Here is a 23,797-nt window from a genome sequence, read left to right on the forward strand (position 1 = left end):
GATGAAGGGCAGAAAGATTTTTTTAGGAGAGACAATAAGGTTTAATGAAGCTTTGGCTAGATGTTGGAGGCTAATATATAAAAATATAGATGCTGTTAAAAGTAACAACAGCAGAGCGATGTGTGAACTTCTTTATAGACCATGTTCTAAAAGAATAATGTGATTTCTGACAGTGGTTAGTAGGAGGCATAGTTATAAGTTTTGGTGTATTTGAGGCCAATATGAATCACAAAACTTGAAAAAGTTACTGTCACACAGAAAGATTCAACAAGTGAAGCACAACAGGTCTCATGCTTGATTAAAACTAAAAAAAAGAAAGAGTCTGGTTCCTGTTCACTGCTTTGGTTTCATATGCCAGCAACCTCGGCCATCACTATGGACCAGGTATAAAGTGGGTGATAATGCAGAAATCAGAACCCTAGGATTATTTTTCTAAAACATGTAAAAGAGAATTACCTACAAATTGTTCAAATTACGTCATTGGGGGAAAAAAATAATGAAAACAAGAAAGGCAGTGTACTTTAGTTTTCCAAGTGCTGCCTTTGGTCTTGGCCTGCTTTGTCATGGCAGGACTGAAGCAGGGACACAGCCCAAGCGGAGCATGTTGTCCCATACTGAACAGGCTCCATCAAGGGCCCTGCTGCACTTTCTGCTTCATCACCTTCCAAATGTTTATGTGAAGAGCTCCAAGGGGGAAATCCTATCATGCCATATACTCGAAGTGCAAGATCTTTTTTGTTTTATGAAATCGTAAAAAATAACTATCTTTATGTGGCTCTAGCAGAGGCTAGAAAACGCCAAACTCATCCTCAGCAGCAGCAGCAGCAGCTGAGAAAACAACCTATGAGAGGATGGTGGGGAGAAGAGCAGAGGGTAGCAAATACAGAAGTTCTAAAAGCTGACTTCAAAAATCCTAGAAAACTATTTGAAAATGTACTGTGCATTTACCTGCAATAAATGCCGTTATAATGCTTTAACTTTCCTGTGTTTCACTAAAATGCTTGCAGGCTCCAAGAATCCTATTTGCAACTGGAGCACATCTCCAAGGAAGAAAACTAGTTCATCATAAAAATCATGACTGCCAGAAAAGACGAGCAGTGATGTATGAAAATATAATCCACGGAATATCAGACCTGACAACCTCAGAGCATTTCCAGGCTAAGTCAGCTAGTAACACCACTCTTAACACTGCTGCAGGTGGATTCACGCTCAGTAGAATCCTACATTCAAGTTAAGGAATATTTTTGCCTAGAGCTGCTGTAAAGATTAAAAACAGTGGAGGATATGTTAATTGGTGAAACTAAAAGCTCAGAAGTGCTGCAGTGTGAACAGAGAATTAAAATAAATATAGTTTTAAAAGTTAAGGGTATTTTACTGGCCATAAAGTAAAATTGTCACATTGCAAAATATTCCCCAAGGGGAAATTTCGCTTTTAGGTGCACACAAAAATTCCCATCATGCTGAATTCTAATTCTTGTAACATCAAGTGGGTCACTTTCACTGAAGACAAAAAAGGCTCATTTTAAAACCTTTTTTAAATTTCCCAGTGATGGGGTAACCTAGATGAAAGCAGAACATAAAGTTTGCCAAGAAACTATTCAACAATGGAGAAGAGTAGAACTAACCTAAATCAACAGATCTTTGTAAATGTGGTACAAAAACTGTAATAGAAATATATATATATTTATTTAAATACGTATTTTATTTATTTTCTTAGAGTATCCAAAACAGTGCTGCAAAGGTTAAGTATAAACAGGTTAGAAATAATTTTATACTTCAAAATTTATTTACTAAATGAACCTGCTTTCAGATCTAAGTACATTTAGAAATGTATTTATCATTTATGAGCTTATTTTTTAAACGCCTAAGAAAAGCAGATGTTGAGAAGATTTTAGAGTTGTATGATGACAACTCTTCAAAAAGCAGTGGAAAATATATTCTTGAGATTTTGACAAACTGGCTGATGAGTATTCTTCCTATTGCTTCAGCCTTCAGAGTATTATTTGTGTGCTTCGAGGTTTCTCATTTATCTTTTTTCCATGTTTCATTTTCCCGGCCATCTGACACCCAGTAACAAATTACACCATTGAGCCTAAAGAATATTTACAATGAGCACAACTGATCACCAAAACATTTCTTTGATTTACATGATCTGCACTTAAAGTCGCAGGCTCTTATAGTCATCACTAGACATTATTTTTCAATTGCTATACTCCACCCCATTATTTTAATCACTCATAGTTATTTGACATCTGAGTCAGGTAATTCCATACAGTACACTCAACAAATTCTCCAAATGTGCTTGAACAAGATCTTGAGCCTAATCATTCATTACTAACTTACAGCAATATACCTGATAAGCAATCTTAAAATATCTCCACTAATTCCAGGCAGCATCCCAAAAGAGGTTTCTCCTACATTTTCTGTGAGAAAAAAAGGATTTTAGAATAAGATTTTGAGTTATATTTGCAAATTGTTTATTAGAGCACTCTGCTAAGTAAGAACCACCTCCTGCTAACAATGAACCTAAAGGCGATTTGTCCCTGATTGAAAGAAAAACAGGATCAAACTAGTAAAATCTTACTATATTTAGCCTGTACAGTGAAATAATAATAAAATGAAAGTCTACTTAGAGAAGGGAGAACAGTAATACTAAAATTTTGCATCTTTATGGCATTTATTGTCTCAGAGGAGTCCTGGTGAAAAGCTAGTAAATAATAACTTCCTCATCCATCTGAAACCTCCGTGAGAGTTTTAGGTACACAGAACAGAATTACCAGGGCTGGAACAATCCCAAGGCAGCAGGGCTAACATCTGTTCTTGTGGAAAATGAAACAAGAACTGCAATTCCCTCAAGCACTCAGGAATTCAGTTTTATACTCTTTCTAAAATATGTTAACTTCGAAACAATAGTGCTTTTTAACTCTAGAATCATGACAGAAGAGCATTCACATCCCAAATATTGAGCTAAACCAGGTACTTCTCTAGTGCTCTCCTCTAGGAGGGAAGGAATATAAATCAGATTTAGCTCTGAGGAAAGAGTTTACAGACTGAGGCTGATGCAGGATACCTAATCTCGCTGTTCTGACCACTGTGCCCACTGAGAAAATATGCTGCACTTCAAGGCTCTGTCTGGTGGTTTTCATCCCTAAACCACTGGGCAGCTGAGGGCTTGGAAATATCCGTGTAAGATGTCTTTGCTTGTAATTTCAAATGGAGACATATCAGACAGAAACAGTAGCATCCCTAAATTTGCCACACATCTTTTTTTCTTCTCTAAGGGACACTGAATGAAGGAATAACTATACCACTGAAAAACACGGTTGTTTTGGAATGCCCATAATTCACAGATGTTTTGTTTTTTGGGGTTTACTTTTGCCTAAGCTTCATTGCATAATCTGCAAATACACACCTGGAAGTATGGTTCAGCTGTGCCTGTATCAGCCTGCACCTGGATGAGTCACACAATGTCTGCCAGGTAACCATAAAAGAGCCTCACTGGCTCTTTAAGACCATCAAGCTCCATCTAGTAAACACTTATATGGCCCAGCGACTAAACACATGGTCCATGCACACCTGGCTTATCTGGACATATTTCTGTGGAATTGACATAATCTGTTACTGATCTTCTCTTCAACAAAGACAGTAAAATCAATTTCAGTCAGGTAAGAAGATTTTCGTTAAACTCTAAGCACTAATAAACAAATCAGAACCAGAACAAGAGACACTGGAGACTGGAAATTCAGAACTGTTCAGTGATGCAGATTAGAAAAGAGCCTTCCAGGAAGTCTTTTTGCTTAACATTGTATTCTCCTAAATACACATTCTCCTGCAGTCTTCCTTTCCAGAAACATTGTTCTTAAAAGGAACACGTGTGTGGGTTAGGGATGTAACTATGGATATAATTCCTCTCCAGGGCCTCTCCACCCAGAACACAGACCCTGCTGATACTTCATCTGTTCCCTCTGCACTTGTTATTTCCCAAAGAGGACCTCTGCTTTAAGGATATTTTCCCATTCTAGTATGTCTTCAAGAAACTAGAATTCCTGTTATTCATAACAGAAATGTGATAGAGGAAAAAGAAAACTAGAACTAGAGGTAGAAGGAGACAGAATGTTATTGGGTGTGTTATGTGTGGAACTAGAGACTTGCTGATTGCAAATACTGAGCATAGGGACTGGGAAAGAAGTGTGACCTAGAAATGTGAACTTTGTATTTCTGAGCAGTCCTCCTTTACAGACAACATTACTTTAAAGGGGCTTGAAATAATTCTAACCTGTGCTATGCAATCATAGGTCTCAAGACAGTTGTTTGCTAGGCTGCTGTACTGAATGACACACTATGTGCTACAACAGCTACCAAGAACTGCAACAGGTCTCAGTGCAGCTAAAGCACTTCAGACTTTCCCTTCTCCATCACACTCCACTTTCCTTCTGCACCTCCCTTTACAGCAATGTTTCAGTCCTTCCTAGGGGGTTTGTATCTGCCAATCAGTGACAGAAACGGAAAAATTCCAAACAGAAATTTAGAAATTTGCAACATTGTCAATACCACGTGACTCCCACCACATTTCCATTTTGGATATTATGGCAGGAGAGACTCTGCCAAAGCAGTTCTTACAGCACATATAGCGAACCCTGAACTGTTTTTATGGACTTGTATATGATGAAGAGAGGTTCTGATACTTTCTTGCTGATATGGGATCATCACCAGAGATCCACACTGATGTGTTATCTGCCACTGATCACAAGATACTGACATGGTTTGATGTCACAGTACAGGTGGATGGAGCTACTACAGGTTTACTATAATTGTAGGAGATGGTATTTCAGTGGTACACTTGTTGCAAGCAGGATGTAAGTGTCTGCAGAATTTTATCCTATCACCCTTTCTCAGTAGGCACACAACACTTCCTATCTCATACATTAAAAAAACCCAACAAAAAACGAACAAAAAAACCAAACCAAAACCAAAAAATAACCAACCCAAACAAACAACTTGTTGAAGCAGGGCACAGAGCTTCAATGCAGCGATAGAAGGTGCATAACATTTTTCCTTCTTTTTCTGATAGATGGTGAAGAGGTGGCAAAGGAATCAACCTAGTAGTACTTCTGACTAAGCAGAAGATAAAAGGCCATCTGATCATCAGGAAAAACAATGTCCTGCTTATTCAACAGACACCAAAACCTGCAGTTCCATGTTGCCTGTCCAACACATATACACTGCCCACTCTTTCAGTATCCTGTTATTTTCAAAGAGCCCTCTATAACAATTTCAGACAAGCCCAACTGGCAAAGGGAAAAATTGTCTTGAAAAGTTGCTTTTTAAAGCAATCAATACCCTCTCCCAGTTTAACTGCTGACCTGGAGCAGGACAGAGCCTTTATAAATTTAACTCTTTTCTTTAGTCTTTTCATCCTTCAAATTCAGGGAATACAGACAAGAAAAACAAAACAAAAGGAAAAAAACAATCCCAAAATGTAAAGGTTGATTAGAAACATGCAGCTAAAAAATAAGTCACACTTCAGGGGAAAAAACAAAACAAAACAAAACAAGGTTGTGGTACTACTTAAATGTGCTTGCTTTCTTTAGAAGCTTGAAGAAAACTACCCTGTGAAGTACAAACCTGCATCACCACTCAGACAGTGCAAATTCCTTCCCTTGAGCTTTGCTTCTTTATTATTTGTAGGGACTTCCACTCTTTGTACAAAAAGTAGCAGCCAAGCAGCTTCTAGAGCATATTAAGCATTCTGTTAAACACTGTCTAGAAAAGACAAAACTGAATACAAAGCAGAGGAAACTAGGAGATATCAGCCAGAAAATGTTTCACTAGCTTTTCTATAAATGTATGTTGTTCATTTATTTTCATCAAATATCCAGCTATTAAAATGACAGATGCTGTAGTAAGTGTTCTACAACTTCAGACTAAAGCCTTTTTTATTTGACACCTACTATAACTATTAAATCGTCAACTGCTGATTAGCTTGAGGGCTAATCTTTGAAATGTCACAGTTAATTTCAGATCTCATTCCTAAAAGTTACTATTTCCTTTTGTATGCAGTTTTACACTGTTGGCAGATGAAAACATTTGCAATGAATTTTCCTAATGAGCAAACATTGTTTATGACCTTATGCAAACTTGCTGATGGCTTAGTTTAGCAGCTCTCTATTTTGAGGAGTCTCCTAAATGAAGTGGCCACATAGAGAGCAAATTAGTTCACCAACCCACTGTACTGCTCTCACTTGCTCATGGGAGTTGGATAATTTACTGGAAGTCACAAGGGAGTAATGTAGTAAGAGATTCAGCATATTTCTCTCTTCTCAGGTAAACAGAGATTCCAGAAGCAAAAGAAAAGCAAAAAGCTCTGCAGAGGGTCTCACACACCGCCAGATCCCAAGTTTTTCTCTTTTCTATGCTACACAAGAAATGCCCTAACAGGAATCAAGTTCTGAAGAATGAAAAGGTAAAGGAAGGCATTAAATTCAGAACACTTCACACTCAAAGGGTCAGGTGTAGAAAAAACCTTAGATTTGCCCAGAGTCAGTGGGGTTGTGAGCATGAGCATGCTTGTGCATACATTTATAGATTTTCCTGACTATGTGTTTTGCTAGCTTGTTGTACTCCCTCAAATCACCCAATTATGGTTAATGTCCAACAAGAAATTTTCAAATGCTCAAAATTAAGTCAAATTTGATTGAACATTCAAAAGCATTTCTCAGTAACAGATGTCTTTATAGTGTTAAGTATTCCACTGCACACTAAACCTCTATCTCCCGTCCTTTTTATTAAATTAAATGTTCTTTTAAAGCTCTATTCTATATTAACAAAACAATTGTTTGATTGAGATTTCTGCCTTCCCCCCAATACTTTTACTATTCACCCTACCTCAGCCATGTCAACAAAGAAAATTTAACTGCAGGTATAAATAGCTCTTGAGGCTTAATTCAGAACTGTTCATGCAAAATTAGCTGCACTGATCAATGCTACTAACAGAAATGTTTGCTAGACTCCCATATTAAGCATAAGTTCATCATGCTGAAGTCCATGCTAATTTTATCTGATTCTCTGCCAAAGACTGACACATTTTTTAATTTAACCATCTTGGGTATGTTATTTTTTCCAGCATGACATGAAATAAATACTTTCTCCCTGTTCCTGTTCCATTGGTAACACCTTCTGTATTTCTGAGAATCCTGTACAGCACAGTGGCTACTGAAGCCTGGAAACTGGAGGCAAGCTCCTAAGATAAATTTTCAGAAACAATCAGCATCAAAATACAAAGCAAACTTCATATAAATAAGCATTTTTCCAGTTATGAAATATGACTAGATCCATTCAAATGCAGGATGCCAGGGACAGACTTGAAAGCTATTTCATGGCTGTGGTTTCAATTGTGCAGCAGCTACTGTGATGGAATTTTATCCTACTGTGCTAGTCTCTGGCTGACATAAAAGGAAAAGACAACACTGTATTTAATTTTCTCACTCCTCCACTGCAATTCTTTTACCATTACATAGAAATAATAGAAGGTCATAAGGATGAGAAATAAATTTACAATTTTGAAACTTGATTTATAATAACAGATAATAGCAATAAATGCAAGGAGCAGAATACCCCGCTGCAACAATTCAGGCATAAATCAGTGAAAATGGTAACATTCATGACTTCACATCAGTGACAACGGTTAAGCAAAAAGAAAATTACAGGAAAACATTTTTAAAAAACACTGTCCTGTTTTGACTAAAAAAGGAATTAAAAATTATCCCTGAGATGCACTGTATTTTTCCCACTACTTGGCTCCCCTATGGAACCAAAAAAAACTTCTAATATCCTGAGAACAAATATGGTATTTAATATGGCACCCTTCCAGTGCCTAAAGGGAACCAACAAGAAAACTGCAGTGACTATTTACAAGGGGATGTAGTGATGGGATAAGGGTAAATGGATTCCAACTGAAAGAGACCAGATTTAGATTAGACATTAGGAAGAAATTTTTTACTGTGAAGGTGCTGAGGAACTGGAACAGATTGCCTAAAGAAATCAGGGATGCCCCATCCCTGAAAGTGTTCAAGGGCAGGTTGGATGGGGCTCTGAGAGGGGTTGGAACCAGATGGCCTTTAAGGTCCCTTCCAACCTAAACCATTGTACGACATCTTTCCAAGTATAACCAACATTCTTTTGCTAATAAAGATAACTATTGCTGTAATTGTAAGTTACTGTGTAGGCATCCATAGTTTCTACAAAGAGAAAAAAAATGGGAAAACATTACTAAAACAAAGTCCATCTATTCTCTAGATGGATTTTGATTTGGTATACATTAAATATGATTTGGTATCCTGAGAAGACAGCACTAATTCTTGACTAATTATTATGGTAGCATTGCATAAAATAAAGTTTGACTTTTTTTCTTTTTCTTTTTTTTTAAATTATAACTTAGACAAATAGTCCTGCGTTAGGAGAATAATTCTGACTCTGTGGAAAATTCTCCTCAGCTTTCACACATACATGATGAACACGTTAGAGGTAGAATGCTGTAAAATTCTATAGAATTGAAATGCAGATATATACATCTCCCAGACATATGTTTTTTTCCCACCACTTTAACACTCTGTACTGATTCAAAGCAGTAACTGTTAAACAAAGACCTCAGTAGATCCTGCAAAATCTAAATTACTTGCAGTGCCTCCACCAACTACATCAGGGAACTCCTCAGACATCTAAACTGTGTCAAAAAACCTGTGCAAATACTTCTTTTCTTGTCTTCCATTTTCTGACACTTAAGTTATCAGAAAGAACATGTACTATTTGAAAAGAGGAATATATTTAGCCAGGAAACAGGACTTGGAACTTTATAAATCACAAGGGTAGTGTTGCATTCAGTTTATACAAATGTCTCTATCTGGATTAAGAAAAATGGAAAAAAGGTTCAAAATACTTTATTTTTTTTTTTATTTCAGCAACTTTCTCATTTATAACTAATCAAATGCTCTGATAACCAAGGAAATTAGAAGAATGCACACCAAGGAAGCCAAGCTAGTCCCAAATCAAAAGCACTCCTGTCCTGAAAGTTAGTCATTGCAGAGGGGCCATTCTAACTATGAAATGCCTTACTCAGTTGGAAAATGCCCAACACCAGTGAATCTGACTCCAGAATTAGGACATTCAGATTAACAAAACTGTAGGAAGATCCCTGCAGGTCTTTTGTTATGCATTTCTCATCACAAAATCCTTTTGCACCTCTATAACAGTATCCAGTTTATCTTTTAAAGAGTGTAGACGATAGCTGTATTACTCTTTTCTGATAAAACATTGAATTTATGTTTTCTTGATCTGTATTCAGAATACACAAGAAATTTATATGGCAATCAACATGATTATAAGTCCTATAAGTCTGATAAGTACAAAGGCAAAATAACAGAAGGAATCATTTTGCTAAGAAAAAAATAATGAGAAAGAGAGCAGAACCCTCAAGAATAATTAAGAAAAATCCATAATGTCTCTTCCAATAGATTTCTGACAGCAGAATTAGAATAAATAACATTTTGTACTGAGTTTCTGATGCATAAAAATAGGATTTGTCATGTCAAGTCTCTGGGCAATAACCTTATCTGTTTTCTAAATGCTGTCTCCTAGAAAATTTTAAGAAAATTAAAATAAAAAAGGAACAGAAAATTGAAAGAATGTTATTCCTTATAATCAGGAACCAGCACACTTCATCCCAAGTGTTCAAAATTGTTTAAAAATTTCCACAACCCCCTCATCACTTAATGTTGTTTTCTATAAAAAATTTCAAGGAATATGAAAACTGCGTAACAGGGATTAATGACATGACAATTTCTCTGATATCATATTCACAGAAAGCATAGAGAAAGAGACTTAATAGATTTTGCAGTTTTAGATTCCTGTCTACATCTTGTCTGTCTTCTCTTACCTAATAAATTACAACATAATTTATTATGAGTTTTTGAATACTGATAAAATTTAGTCCTCACTTTTGTTTCTTCTTTTTTTCCAAAACTCATTTTCTATTTGGCACAGACACTCTTGAATAAATGAATGTCTTTTTCCTGTTTAGAATTGGTTTTCAAAAATAAACTATAAAAAAATTGTATTAAAATACATATTCTGGGAAAAAATGAAATTAGATTAAACACTTCAAGACTTACACCTCATATTCCAGTGAAAGTTTAAAATCAGGTTACAATTTATTAGACTGAAGAATAAAAAGTTTAAAAGTATTTCCGGTAAGATTCAATCTGCTCCTTCAACTTCAACTTTTTGAATACTACAATGCAAAACTCTTCTTCTTTTAAAACTCTTTTTCTCCATGCTGTCTGGAAAGGCTTGAGCACTGTGTGTTGTAATTCAGGCGTAAGAAAGAGTAGTTTCTGTAGACTTTCTTCTCTCCATATCTCTCTCAATAAAATGCTTTTGTAAATTACAGGTACAGGAAGCATGATCCACGTAACTACCAGATTTGGGCTGTGCATTTTTATTATGACTTGGTTGACCAATGATAAAGAGAAATATTTTACCAAGCACCTCAGACAGGTACTAAATACTGTGAAGAATCATGCAGTAATTTCTTTGGAAACCATTGTAACTGAGGCAATAAAGTAAGTAAACATAGCTGAATGTGGCTGTTGAAACTTTGATTCATTCCTTCCCTAAAGGGAGGCTTGTGAGATTTTGCTGGTGTCTCTGAAACTAGTGAAAAAGAGCTTTCTTTCAATCTTAGATATTTTGGGTTTGATTTTGTTGTGGTTTTTTTGTTTTGTTTTTATTTTTTTTTTTTGGTGGGTTTTTTTGGTTTTTTTTTTTTGTTTTGTTTTGTTTTGTTGGTTTTTTTGTTGTTTTTTTGGGGTTTTTTTTGTTTTCTGGGGTTTTTTGTCTTTGGGTTTTTTGTTTTTGTTTTTGTTTTTTTGGAGAGGAAGCAGTGAAGGGTAATTAAGCAATGCTAATGAAATTCATCAATTTCACCATAATTGGCTGCAAAACTAAACAGAAGGCAAAAAGGATAATAATAATTAAAAAAACCACCCCAAAAAACAAAATACAAAACCCTAACCTAAAAGGAGATACATAGCAATATTCAATTTCAAGCCTACTGATAGATACCATACACGGAATCATGCAGGACAAATATATCTGAGTCCCTGCAGAGTCTGGCTCATAGCTGCTACTGTCTGAAACCTTCATCAAAGGTCCAGTCCTACCGTGAATAAAATGGAATAAAAAATTCTTTTACTGAAACTTTCAGTCAAATTCAGTGTAAAACAAAAGCAAAATTCATATTGTGCAAGCAACTAGGTATTCATATTGTCTTGCCATATGGTTGGTTTTTACTTAGAAATCCTGCATTAGTTTCAACTGTATCATGTCACAGAAAGCTTTTTCAGCAATTAACAAGGACACCAAAAGGTTGAGCCTTTACACCTTGTTGATGTGTTTGTGCAGGCATTTTCTCCTTGAACCAGTTTCTGACATGTATGACAACCTTGACAACATGCATGACAAAGCAGGTTCCAGTAGGTTCCTTGTTGCAGCCCTTGGAAACTCCAAAGACCATTTTCCCTGAAATGGAGTCTGTTCATCTCTCTTGGTGAGCTCTGCAGACTCCGGAACACATATGCACCACTAACTTCTGACTGATGTTGCCTCAGATACAATTACGCAATTAAGAAGTTTTAAGACCACACTCCTATCGCCTGTTTCACTCTGCTAAAAAGCAGAAGAAATGTAAATAAATTAAAAAAAAAAACCCAAAACCAAAAAATTAAGTGTTCGCAATTGTACAATTGAAATCAGAATGAGGATACTACTGTATATGACTATTTCTTCTTAAGTCAATGTGAGCACACTTTGTACTTAACTGAAAAAATACAAACTATTAATAAATTTAAATCACAACTGAAGCATGTTGCAAGAATATCTAGGATGTACAGCACTGGAGATTAGAGACAGTGTACTATAACCTATTACCAAACCTAATGATGGAGAGAAATAAGGATTTTCAGATCACATTCCAGCTACTCCTTAACTGCTAAAACATTCACTTAAAAGGTCACTGCAGCTTGCAAAACTTGTGGTTCCCTTGAGACCATTCTGATTTGTTAATTCAGATGACATTCATGCTTAAAAATCTGATAACTGAGGAACTGTACAGTGTCATCCCTTGGCATCTGAAGTCAGGTAATAAGCAAGACTGTCAAGGCAACAACATTAATTTTTAATATGAAGTGGAACTGGAAGCTCTGAAGATAGAGGAAATACACAACTGTGTTTCTTTTTCAAGCGTACTTAATATTTAATAGTTGTTTCAACTACTGACACAAAATCACAAGCTTCCTGCATCCCACAATTATCTGATGAGGACTTACCGTTACTCCAAAGAATCTAGTTTCATTCATAGCATCCAGAAAAATTTTGCCGAGTTTGTGATTTGTGTAGTTAAAATCTTCAATTTTTTGGTGCTTTTTGGTGGAATTCAGAATATTCATTGCCCGCTGCAGGGTCCGGGCAATCACCCATATTCCATCATAGGCATAACCATGAAATTTGCTGGATTGCCCATCACCACGTTTAGCATTGTATTCCTTTTCATACTGCTGTGGAGTCTGCAGAGGAGATAAAATTCAGTTTTACCTCAATACTTTAAATTTTACAGAGCTGAATTCAAACCAACACCTCAAACTGCAGCCCCCAATTTAGAGATGTACATAACTAACACAGAAAAGGCCACCAAAATAAAAATTATGAAAGAAAATAAAATTCAAGAAACATGTATTGCCTGATTTAAAAACTTCTGGTGAGATTGGGAAGCAGAACTAGGAGACAGAGAGACTGAAAGCAGCTGTACTGCCTCACTTTATAAATGACAACTTGCTTTATTTAAATTTTGTACAAAAGGCTTCAGTCCAACCAAAACTGTACACTGGTGAGCCATAATAGCAGAACAGAGAATAACTCAGTATCCCTGCAAATCAGTGGTCTGATTACACATTACAGGGTAACACAAATCAAATAACCTTTACTTGAGCAACTGTTCACTCAATATGAAATTTTGAGTGGCAATTTGTCTACATTTTACAAGTTCACTACGTTCTGGATGGTATGCTATCACATGATGAGTTGCCCATTAGTAAAGTTGCCTTTTATGCTCACTCAGCAAGGCATGAAAAGGCAGATGGAAAAAAAAATTAAAAGCAGCAAAATCAGGCATGTTTATTCATCGGTCAGAGTTTGTATGTATTTGTTCTGTGATAAAATTTTATGTGCTTTATGGAAACAGCACATATTTTTATATTTAAAACAAGCCTCCCCTGCTGCCCCCTAGTTCTGAGAGGTGCAAATCACCATTCAAATTGGCCATTTCCAGAATAGGTTTAAATAAAAGAGTTTTCTGTTTCTGTGCTCAACTGTTTACCTTGAAGTGACACAGAACATGATACTAAAGACTGTAATCCAAACTTTAATGCACATTTAACTATGAAGTTCATACTGGGGGAAGAGGGCAGATTTGAAGCAAGGGGCTTTACTCCTATCTTACCTTGTAAAACTTAGATTTTATTTTCAAATATTTTAAATTTTCAAACTAGTGAAAAGTGGTGAAACTGACTGTGATGACTGCCAAGTCACTTGGTAGAAGAACCCTTCACCCCCCTTCTTGGTGCTTTACTGTGCCAACCCAGCAGTGAGAGAACTGATGGTCTAATAAAGTAGATGGAAGAAAAATACTAACCCTTCCTGATATAGTCTTATTCGTGTTTGAGCTGAGGGGCTCAAAATCCACTCCAATATAACCTTCCATGGCTGCAAGAAGATTTTTGCTGAGACACTGTGAGGAATTAATCCAGGATTCCCACCAAAGATTTTCATACCACCCTGGAATAATCCACTGATATTTGCTGCCATACATTTCTTCATCATAAGCCTGCAAATAAGAAAAACAGAAAAGACAATGGACTTAGTAATAGAGATATTGAACATAAAACAAATTGCTTTTTGTTAACTTTTTCTTTCATTATTAATAAAATAATAGTTTAATTGGGCTGCACAAGTATTTTAAACAGTTTAGAATAAACTTGCTAATGATGAAGACTTTTTTTGAAGACTCCTGACTTACGAATTCCAGACATGAGAATTTACTAAACCCTGTTTTTCTTTCAGTGGATTATTTCTTAAAAAACAGAAAAATGAAACTGTATTCCTGAACTGAGGGAGATAAAGAGAAACACAACAGAAGGCACAGCTTTCCACAGAAAGTTCTTCATAACACAACTATTAAATAAGTGATAGAACCACCATGCTACCACATTTGAACTAAGTTATTATCACCCTTAAGTCAATCTGAGGACTAGGCTAACATAAAAACTTGGATCATAGGCACCACCAAATCACATGTGGCAAATGTGAATTAGTTGACTGCTCAAAAGCAGACCACAGTAACATTAACTTAGCAGTTCCTTCTGAGGAGCATGAGTGAATAGTGAATTGATAAAGCAAAATCTCAATGATTTTTTTTTTCTCAGAAAGAATTTTCTTCAAATGAAATTCTATATTGTTGGAATACTGAATACATCTGACAACAATCCAAGATACTGAGATTATAGTTATCTCCTTTCAATACTTAGCACATATATGTAACAGGAAACAGAAATACTTTCTTAGTCAGGCACATATGCTGTTGTACCTAAAAGCCAATCTATTCTCAAATATTCTCTTTGATTGGAAAGACTGTTCTAGGATAAAACTGGCAAATTTTATCTCAGATGTTTCTCTCACTGTCTTGCAACTAGATATTTTTCTTCTGACATTTCAGTCAGACTGCATTTCAAAACTACAGGTTTCATGCTTCTTTGTCTCCTAATATAAGCAATACTTGAGATAGAATGCCTAAGATAAAAATTCTAATTTTTAGAAATACATGGTGCAAGCTTAGAGCTCTCAAAAGGAAAACTGCTGTATTTTCACAGAAAATATTACAGAAGGAGGAAATTGTAAGAATGCAAACAGGACATATTAGTCATTCTGAAATAACTGTTTTGAGAAGTATCCCAAAGGTCATACAAAAAGCCTATCAGAGAAGTAAAGATCAATAGCAGAATATATGAAATAGGACAGCCTCTTAAATATGTTAATACCCAAATTAAAAATGGGCTTTAAATCTGTGAAGTCTATTATAATGGTGCCAGCTCTGTTCATAACAGTATTGTGCACAAAGCAGATTTATTTGGCCTCTGGTTGCAGAAGCTTTTGTTCAGCCAAAATCAAATTTCATGCCTTTGTATACAATGCTGCTTGAAAGTCCTGTCTGAAACCTGCTGTCTTGCATCTCACATATTACATATTCCACAATCCACATAAACAGTTTGTCTTTCTCTTGCTTAATTCTTCTCTTCCAGAAACACATCTCCTTTTGTCCTCCTACCCACCTCCACTCCTGCATAGCTATGGGGACACTGTATTCCAGGGCCACTCGCGAGGAAAATAGGAATTCCATCCTGCAGTACTTCCATCTATAAGAACTTGCATTATACAGTTAGGTCATTCAAGACCTTTCAGTGACTCAGTGTTTTTTATCTGACAGTTTTCAAATCATGAGGAGACAAACTGATACAGAATAGTGCTTTTAGAGAAGGACAGTCTTATGTAGCTTCCCCCATTCGATAGAGATTAAAGTATCAAATTGTGTGTTGCCAGAAAGTATTGGCTGTGAACTATTCTGAAATTAGAGCTGCTGGAAATTTTCTGTTTGCATAAGCACTTGTACTGCTTCCTGCATAATCTGTGAATGCCCTAGGAAATGGGCTGGAAATTGAAAGTTTCAAAATAGCCAGAAATTTCATCCTGGGAACAAGGGATCATTCCCAACATGGTTGCCTGAAAGACTGGTTATACTTTCACATTTCTGCAACAATCTGGCTTGAAAAAACAAACAGAACAAACACTAGGAGCTGTCCGCTCTTCCTTTGAGATATGGTGGAACGACAGGGCTTGAAGGGTAATCTAGGGAAGGCAAAAGTAGGAAGAAATTCAGCTCCTCTGAAGATGAGCACCATGACCATAGAGTCATTTTTCTAGTGACAGCACAGCTGATAGTATTCAGACATTTCAGTATTTGGGTCCCAATAAGTCCCACACTTATTGGAAAATAATGCTTTTTTGCCACCATTTCCTTCCTGTTGATTCTGCTAAATGGACATGAGTTTGATGCAAGTACTTGAAACACTTGGCTCTTTCTTGAACTGTTTGACTGCACACAGACCAATACTTACAAGTTTCAGTTTCTAAGGGGAAGATTTTTTGGCAGACAAGGGAAGCTGAAGGTTTGCACATTCTTTGTACCACCAGAACAGCATAAACATTTTCCTTAACTTTTCTCCCATGTCCTGTGCAAAGCCCCGAGTTGCTGCCAAGCACTCAGGAAAACTGGCATGGACAATTTTTGCCCTTGTGAAACTGTATTTTTTTTCTTTTAAAACATTTCATTCTTGTTTGAATACATAAATAAATGCTTATTTACAACAAGGAGATTAATATAAGAGATATTTCTTATGTGTAGTAAACAATTATTGGCAATTTGTTGATCGTTGAAGTATTAATTTTTGACCAAAAGGTCCTAATTTCTATTCTAAGAAAATATCACATTCATCCCACTGAGGTGAAAATTAATTATAAAACTAAGATTTCCCATAGAACTAAAATTGCTCACTCTTTTGACACTGGTGATAAATGAACAGCTAAGCTTATTTAAATCCTTGTAAGAAATACCTGCCAACGTTCACTTTGGCTTTAACCAGTCCTGTCCTGCTTTTAAAGTTTGCTACTGAATTGCTACTATCTTTTAGTCTTTTTTTTTTTTTTTTTTTTTTTTTTTGCGTCGGTGTTGGTGTCTCCTTCCAAGTAGAAGGAATAGGAAAGGAGGAAATGATCGGAATTTGCAATTGAGGTGATTTAGATTGGATATTAAGAAAGACCTCTTCACTGAAAGGATTATCAGGGACCAGGGAAGAGGTTGAGTCATCATCACAGGAGGCATTGAAAAGATGTGCAGATGAGGCACTTAGGGACATGGTTAAGTGGTGGACTTGGCAGTGCTGGGTTAGTGGTGGGACTTGATAATCTCAAAGGTCTTTTACAACCTAAATGGTTCTCTGAAATTAGATAAACTCCAATAGATGTCCTGAGGAAACCTCACAGCACATGACTGTTGAATCCAGGCCGAAAAGTGAGGCAGACTTTAAAGGTTTTACCACCTACATAACTCATTGCCAAATATTTAGGATATAATCACAATCAGAAAAAAAAAAAAAAAAAAAAAGTCTTGCACTAATGAAAAAGCATCTTCCCTTAACAAATTCAAAGCCTTTGTCTGACTGACATCAATAACCCTGCCAAATATAACAGAGAATCACAAGTGAAACCTGTCTGAAGGTACATCTGGAAAAAAGGAGTTAAAAAACTTGACATATCTGAAATATTGTGCTCTTAGACATATATCTGTAGGAGTGCATGAGTCAACAATATATTTTATGACTAATAACAAGCTTTCAGACATATTGTAGTGCATTAATATATAAATGACCTACTTTGAACTGCCCTCTCCTGCATTCAGTCTCCTGTGCGTGATCTTTCAGATTTCTGGGGGGCTCCAGAAAAATCCACCTTATTATTTTTGATACTAATGCACTTTAGGAGCAGACATCACACTTTAAACTGCGCAGAGTTACGCACATTTCCCACTTTCACACCAAACCACAGCCACAGAAAGCTGCAGACAGCGTTCATCTGACAGAGACATCCTCTCCCTAGAACCCTTCAGAAAACCACAATGGACAGCCTGCCCCTTCAAAGAATTCTAGGATTTCTTCAGTGGCCTCACATGCACATGGATTTGGAAGAGGATTCTAGAGAAATGCAACTAGGAATTAAGGGCAACTAGAAATGAGGCCAATCTCGTGCCAGTGTTGGACTGGAAGATAATTCTGACCAGAACCCCTCTGCTGGGGAAATGCAGCCCAACCCCAAGAGATCTGAAGAGGATCTGGACTGCAGAAGTACCATTCTTTCTTCCAGGAATGAAAAAATAGGAGATTATCTCTGTCAGTCTAATTTAAATGGCAGTACAAAAAGATCTATATACAAAGACCTATCAGAGATGAGAAGAATGAAAAATAAAATAATACTTTCCATTTCCTTTTGGATGAAAACAGATTTTGTTCCTTCCAAATACACTCTACAATCTCCTTTCTAAATTTTGCCACCAACTGGGACAGCTGCTGAGTAAGAGCCAAAATGCATCTGAGGCACATGGAGCACACAGATTTTGAACTACTGCCTTTCTTTTCTTTTCAAGGATAGGCAACTGTCTCATTAAAAAACGCCCTTGGAAATTTAGGTGCTGTCATTATTGCTTTTCCATTATATTGACTGTGTTCTTGGATTAATCTAACTATTCAGACTAAAAATTCAATACTTAGGCCACTAAAATCTTTCTCTTTGGGACTTTCTACAGGCTGGTACAAGTATAGATCCACATTCTAATCCTGCTACTTTTAAAGGCAGTAACAGTGGATAAGTTTGCAGCACATTCACACAAACAAATGGTGAGGATAGGGAATTTTTTGTTTGCTAGTCTTACTGTTTTGGTTAAAAAACCCTTATTTTTTACCAATTAGTATTTGCTTTCATGTAATACAGGTAAAATGTACAGCAGTCAGAAGGGAATGACAACTGTATAATTAGCAACATTTTCAGTAGGAGAAATTATTAGTGTTGCTTAGTTAGGGTGTATAGGAACTGGCTTGAATTTCTTATTCTTTAAAAGCAAAACATGCAAAACTCATGCACACAGACATTATCACCAGAACACAGCTCTTGGACAAGATCAAAATCTTGCAGTTCTTTCTCTAACTGCTGCTACATATGTAAGTATTTCCCTGGATCTGATGTGAAGAGCAATGCTCAAGTTCGATTTGGCATTCAATTCCACTACAGGAAAGTAATAATAAGAAGAAGCTAACCATGCAGCCTATGCCTAAATTCCACTGAAGTCAAGTACGAAGTATTTTATTGAAAGAGAAATGGAACTAAGCATGTGCAACCTCTTTTTAGGATATAAACCTTCACAGAGCTGAACTCCATGAAGAAATGTTTATGCTCAAGTTGCTTTTAATTCAAATGCAGCATATTCTTTAGTCTGATATGCAATTAAATCTATTTACTTACACAGCAGAAAACTTTCACAGCCATTTCCTCATCAAACTGGCCAAGGATTATCCGAACGTCATTACCCTGCAGATTGAATAAAATGTGTGGCAGTTAAACACAGTCCCAGCTTCCAGACACCACTTTAATTGGCCATTCAGATCATGCAGGGAGTTATCAAAGATTACAGCTGCAGACAGAATTAATACAGAACTATTTCATCTTCTAGAAGTTCAAGAACTTGAAGTAATGCAAAAAAAGAAAAAACAGGTGAGGCGTAGAAAATGATTAGGCTATAGTACTAGTGAGAGTAAAACTGATACTACAGTCAAATATCAGTGTTCAATAACATTAAAATATCAAATAGTCTTTTGCTTCTTTGCAATATTTCTTTTGCAATTTTGCATATTAGAACCACTTGAAGACAAACTTCTCACTGTCTGCATGAAATAAAACTTTAAAATTAAAAAATGAGATTTGTGAGATCAAATGCCTTGATATTATGCCTGCTTTAGTAATTTTTAAAGGTTTTATTCATACATCTTCTCTGTAGTCACTATAACACATTGTCAACTCGCTCGCTACTCCCTCCCACCTCCACACATTAAAAAAAATCATCACAGTTTAAGAACCTATGACTGAAGTCCAAAGCCAATTTTACTTTCATACTTAAAAACATATTAAGAGACTCTTCCTAAATTCAGGAGCATATGCAAAAAAATATTTCTCCAGGAATAGGACTGACCTCTTCCTAACATGAAAAATTACTTTTAATATGCATAAAACACACTTTTATGACTTCACATTACCTTTTCTTTCACACAAAGGCAGAGTTCTCTGCAAAGGCTTGAGAAAATCTAATTTTTCATTTCTTTCATATGAGACCTGCTTTGAATTACTAACAGCTCTTTCCCCCTCCAAGGAAAAAAACAAACATATGATTTTGTATGATTTTCAGTGGCAGAAACATTTAAGTTTTAATTAAATCAATTTGTCAAAGATTTTTAGCTCAGATAATTTCACTGTTTATTTCCTGTTCAGCAGAAAATATTATGATGGACAGTACAATAAGATATTAGAATGCCTCTGTAATTAAAGGCCTGAAAACAGTATCACTCTTAGCTTGGTTCAAATCAGAAATAATATAATGTGCTTTGCTCATTCTGAACCTGTGCATTTTCAGTAAGCCTGCTTCTCTTCATGTTTATATTTCGGCACAGACTGATAAAATAAGTAAATCTTTTTCAAGTGGATTAGATTCTTTATAAACAAATCTAACAAGGTTACATGAAACTAAACAAACAAATTACACAAATTACAGCAATAGCATTACAGTTTTTGCAAGGACAATAAATAGATTTAGGAATTATGCACAAAAAACCTCACCTCATGTACAATTTCTTTTTTTCAATTTTAAAAATAATTTGGTTATTCTTGGAACCTCAGCTCTGAGTCACTTGACTGCTCTGAACATAAAAACGCAGACTTAATATTTGAAAAAAAAGAGTAGCAGAGTTTGATTCAAAAATAAATGGCAGAGCAACTAATAATTAAACTTAAGATTTGAAGAAATTCCTTTCCATTTTATGACATGATAAGAACCAATAAAAAACAAACAAAATATGTAAGTTGTGTGGCTTCATAAATAATAATTCCAGAGTGCACACGCAGCAATGCTGCCCACTTGGCTGTGCGACAACATTCAGAATGAAGTCATAGCGTCTGTGGTGTGTGGTTTCACAACTTAAGACGTTGCTTCCACCTGATTATCACATAATTTAGTATGTAATAATGTAACCAAGGAATTGTGTGTCAGAACATATGTAATTTAGGAGTTAATTTAAGAAATTCTATACAGCAGCTCTTCCTCTTTCATGCATAGAAGTCTCTCTCTGTGCAATGACACACTCCTCAGCTAGCCTCTTCCTCCTGAACGCCATTTTTTGCATCCCCTTCCACATCATCCCCAAATTTCTTCTTGAAGAATTGCATTCAAGATTACAGATAAGCCATTGGATGCCAGGTTTGGGTCTGCTGGCTCCATCCCACATAAGAGACGCTGAAGCTTCAAATTCATACAACTGCACATAGCTCAAGTCCCTGGCAGAGGTTTTATTTGCATGGATAATGAAGTCTGCAGACTGGGCACTGTATCAGAGCTGGGCTCATGTCAGTACTTGTGGGTCAAAGGCCACATTACAGACTCATGCAAAGGCATATATCAGATGCTTGCTGGGCATAACTTTTTTACCCCTTCATTCATACTGTCAACTGACTATAAACCAGCATGATTTCCTTGCAAGGACATACTATGCCTTTACACAAACCCTTGCAGAATGATGCAAGTTAACACAGTGGAACTTCCTCATAGGGATCAAAAACAATCACCCACTTGATGCTAGCAAGCGTAAAGTCTCTTTTTCAGAGAGCTGTACATTGCTAGCATGGAGCTAAAACATATTTGACAGAAGAAGTTTTAATTAATGGAACTAGGCAGGTGATCTACAAGATGATTAAAAACATCCCAGGGGGAAGGCAACTCCCAAAACTGCACTTACATAAAAAGACCAATGTTTAGACTGTTTGCCAGATGGTGAGCTGTCATATTTACTCTTCCCAGAGATTACAGTAGCAATATCAGCATTTAAGCTTTGCCCCTCAGTAAGAAATACATATGTTCCCATATGGACTGAAGTTCAAACAAGAAAATGAAGAACAGTTACATTTCATTTACCCACAGTTGTGGGAAACCCTGCATAAAAACAAGTTTTATAAATTAAGACTATAACACAACCCAAGAACATAATGAATCTTTTTCTCCCTTCTTTCTTTCACATAGGTGAAGATATTATTTGGCTACTAAATATAAAATTTATTTGTTAGCACCAGGAGCTGAGTAATAAAACCCTGAAGAGAGTGAGGATCAACACATCTAAGATGCTCTACTGAGGGATGAAGAACAACTTGTCTCCTTCATTGCCATTTCTAACAGCCTCAGACACGAGACACTCTTTAGCCTTTTCAGTTTTTGAGTGATGCATATTATGCTGGAATAGGCAGCTATTTTTTTTCAGCCTTCAGAGCTTCCTTTCTTTGATCAGATTTTAATCTGTCTCATTTCTAATGAATAACACCACAATGTTGTATTATATAGCTTTCCAGAGAAGGATTGCTACAATATCTCATCTGCCAGGAAAAGTCAATGTCTTGGCAGGCTCTTTATGAGATACCTAAATTGAATAGCTCAGATACTCTGTCTTATTCTCTACCATGCATCTGACAGTCAAGAGGAAATCACTAAAACCACAAAAACCTGGGCAACTTTGACAACAGAGGTAGCCACATGTTCTGCCTTCTAAATGCTTGGATGTCCACTTGAAGAACTATAGATAAGCCTCTGACCTTAGCTATGCAAACACTGATGGTGAAAGTGAACTAGAGGACATCAACTCCCACCATCATAACATGATGGAAATTTTTTTGTCCTACATGAAAGATAACAAAAAGTTGGAAGCAGAAGTGTTACTGCTGTTACAGTCTGTCTGTTCATGCTTAGAATTTTCAAGCATTTATACGGATGAACAAATCCACCCCTTTCTCCGAACACAAAAATGAGTTTTAAAGATATCCTTATGCTTAAATTTACCTTATAACTGTGCAGTCAATGCAGTAGAAACTAAGGTGATACCGAGAGAAATATAAAATATATTACTGCAAATCATACCAGATTTCACTGGTTTCCATTCCATAAACATCAATTTCATAAATTTAAATGTGTTTGTGAAAATAAAAGGTATTCCAGGTAAGCAGATACCAGTTTGCCTATATGAGGTTAACATGTTGAAGAAAGGAATGAAGAAAGAAATTTTTAGAATTTCTTAGCTAAATTCTGTGTCTAACATGTACCTAACAACAACTAAGCTTATATTTCTGTCCAGAACAAGCAATTTTCTGGATAATAGCTTATTTATTTTTTATTAATTTGTTTTGAAGAAGATATCAATACTTAACAAATATACTGTTAGTTCAGTTTTCTGGTATTCCTGGCAAAGCAACCAGTGTGTTGTTGGTGCAGGGGAAAGCTAGAATCACATTGTTTCTTCTGACTTCCAGCCTAAAGATCCATGCTTAAAATGCATTTTTTCTTGTCATTACACCATTGCTAGTCAAAAACGTGGACTTTGCTGTAACATCTATTGGAGTCTTTTCAACCCAGACAGGTTTCCAGACAGGAAATACAAACAGGCTTAGACTGGACAGACACAAATATAATCTTTACCACAAACATAATCTTTACCTATTAATACTTTAAACATTCAGGCTTACATCTCTAGATTGTGTAAATAATAAAGAGAACTTAGTTTACCATGCTCCGGAACATTTCCAGCTTCAGTACTGGACTAGTCTTACACAGGTCAATATTCTTGCTTTAATTTTATTTTTTTTAACATCATTTAGTTTATTAAGCATTTTTTTGTAACCTGTTTCACACATATTTAAGCACTTGCAGGATTGTGGCTTCAATTGTGTGTCATATGTACTTGATGTCAGAAACAATTTGATCTTCGCCATTTAAAAGTGCTTTCTC

At 36.0% G+C, this 23,797-nt stretch overlaps 1 protein-coding gene across 1 annotated transcript in view; it reads right to left on the reverse strand.

Moving 5' to 3' along the window:
• GABBR2 (gamma-aminobutyric acid type B receptor subunit 2) overlaps positions 1-23,797 on the reverse strand; it is a 458,172-nt gene that overhangs the window by 218,044 nt on the left and 216,331 nt on the right. The window contains exons 5-7 of the mRNA XM_066184941.1: positions 19,231-19,296; positions 13,742-13,933; positions 12,381-12,617 (exon numbers count right to left, since the gene is read on the reverse strand). Of these exons, the coding sequence (XP_066041038.1) occupies positions 12,381-12,617; positions 13,742-13,933; positions 19,231-19,296 (495 nt within the window). The remainder of the gene's footprint in view (positions 1-12,380; positions 12,618-13,741; positions 13,934-19,230; positions 19,297-23,797) is intronic.

The sequence above is a fragment of the Chamaea fasciata genome, unplaced genomic scaffold, assembly GCF_029207755.1.
Source record: "Chamaea fasciata isolate MVZ Bird 193981 ecotype frontalis unplaced genomic scaffold, bChaFas1.0.hap1 SCAF_1, whole genome shotgun sequence".
Classification (NCBI taxonomy): domain Eukaryota; kingdom Metazoa; phylum Chordata; class Aves; order Passeriformes; family Sylviidae; genus Chamaea; species Chamaea fasciata.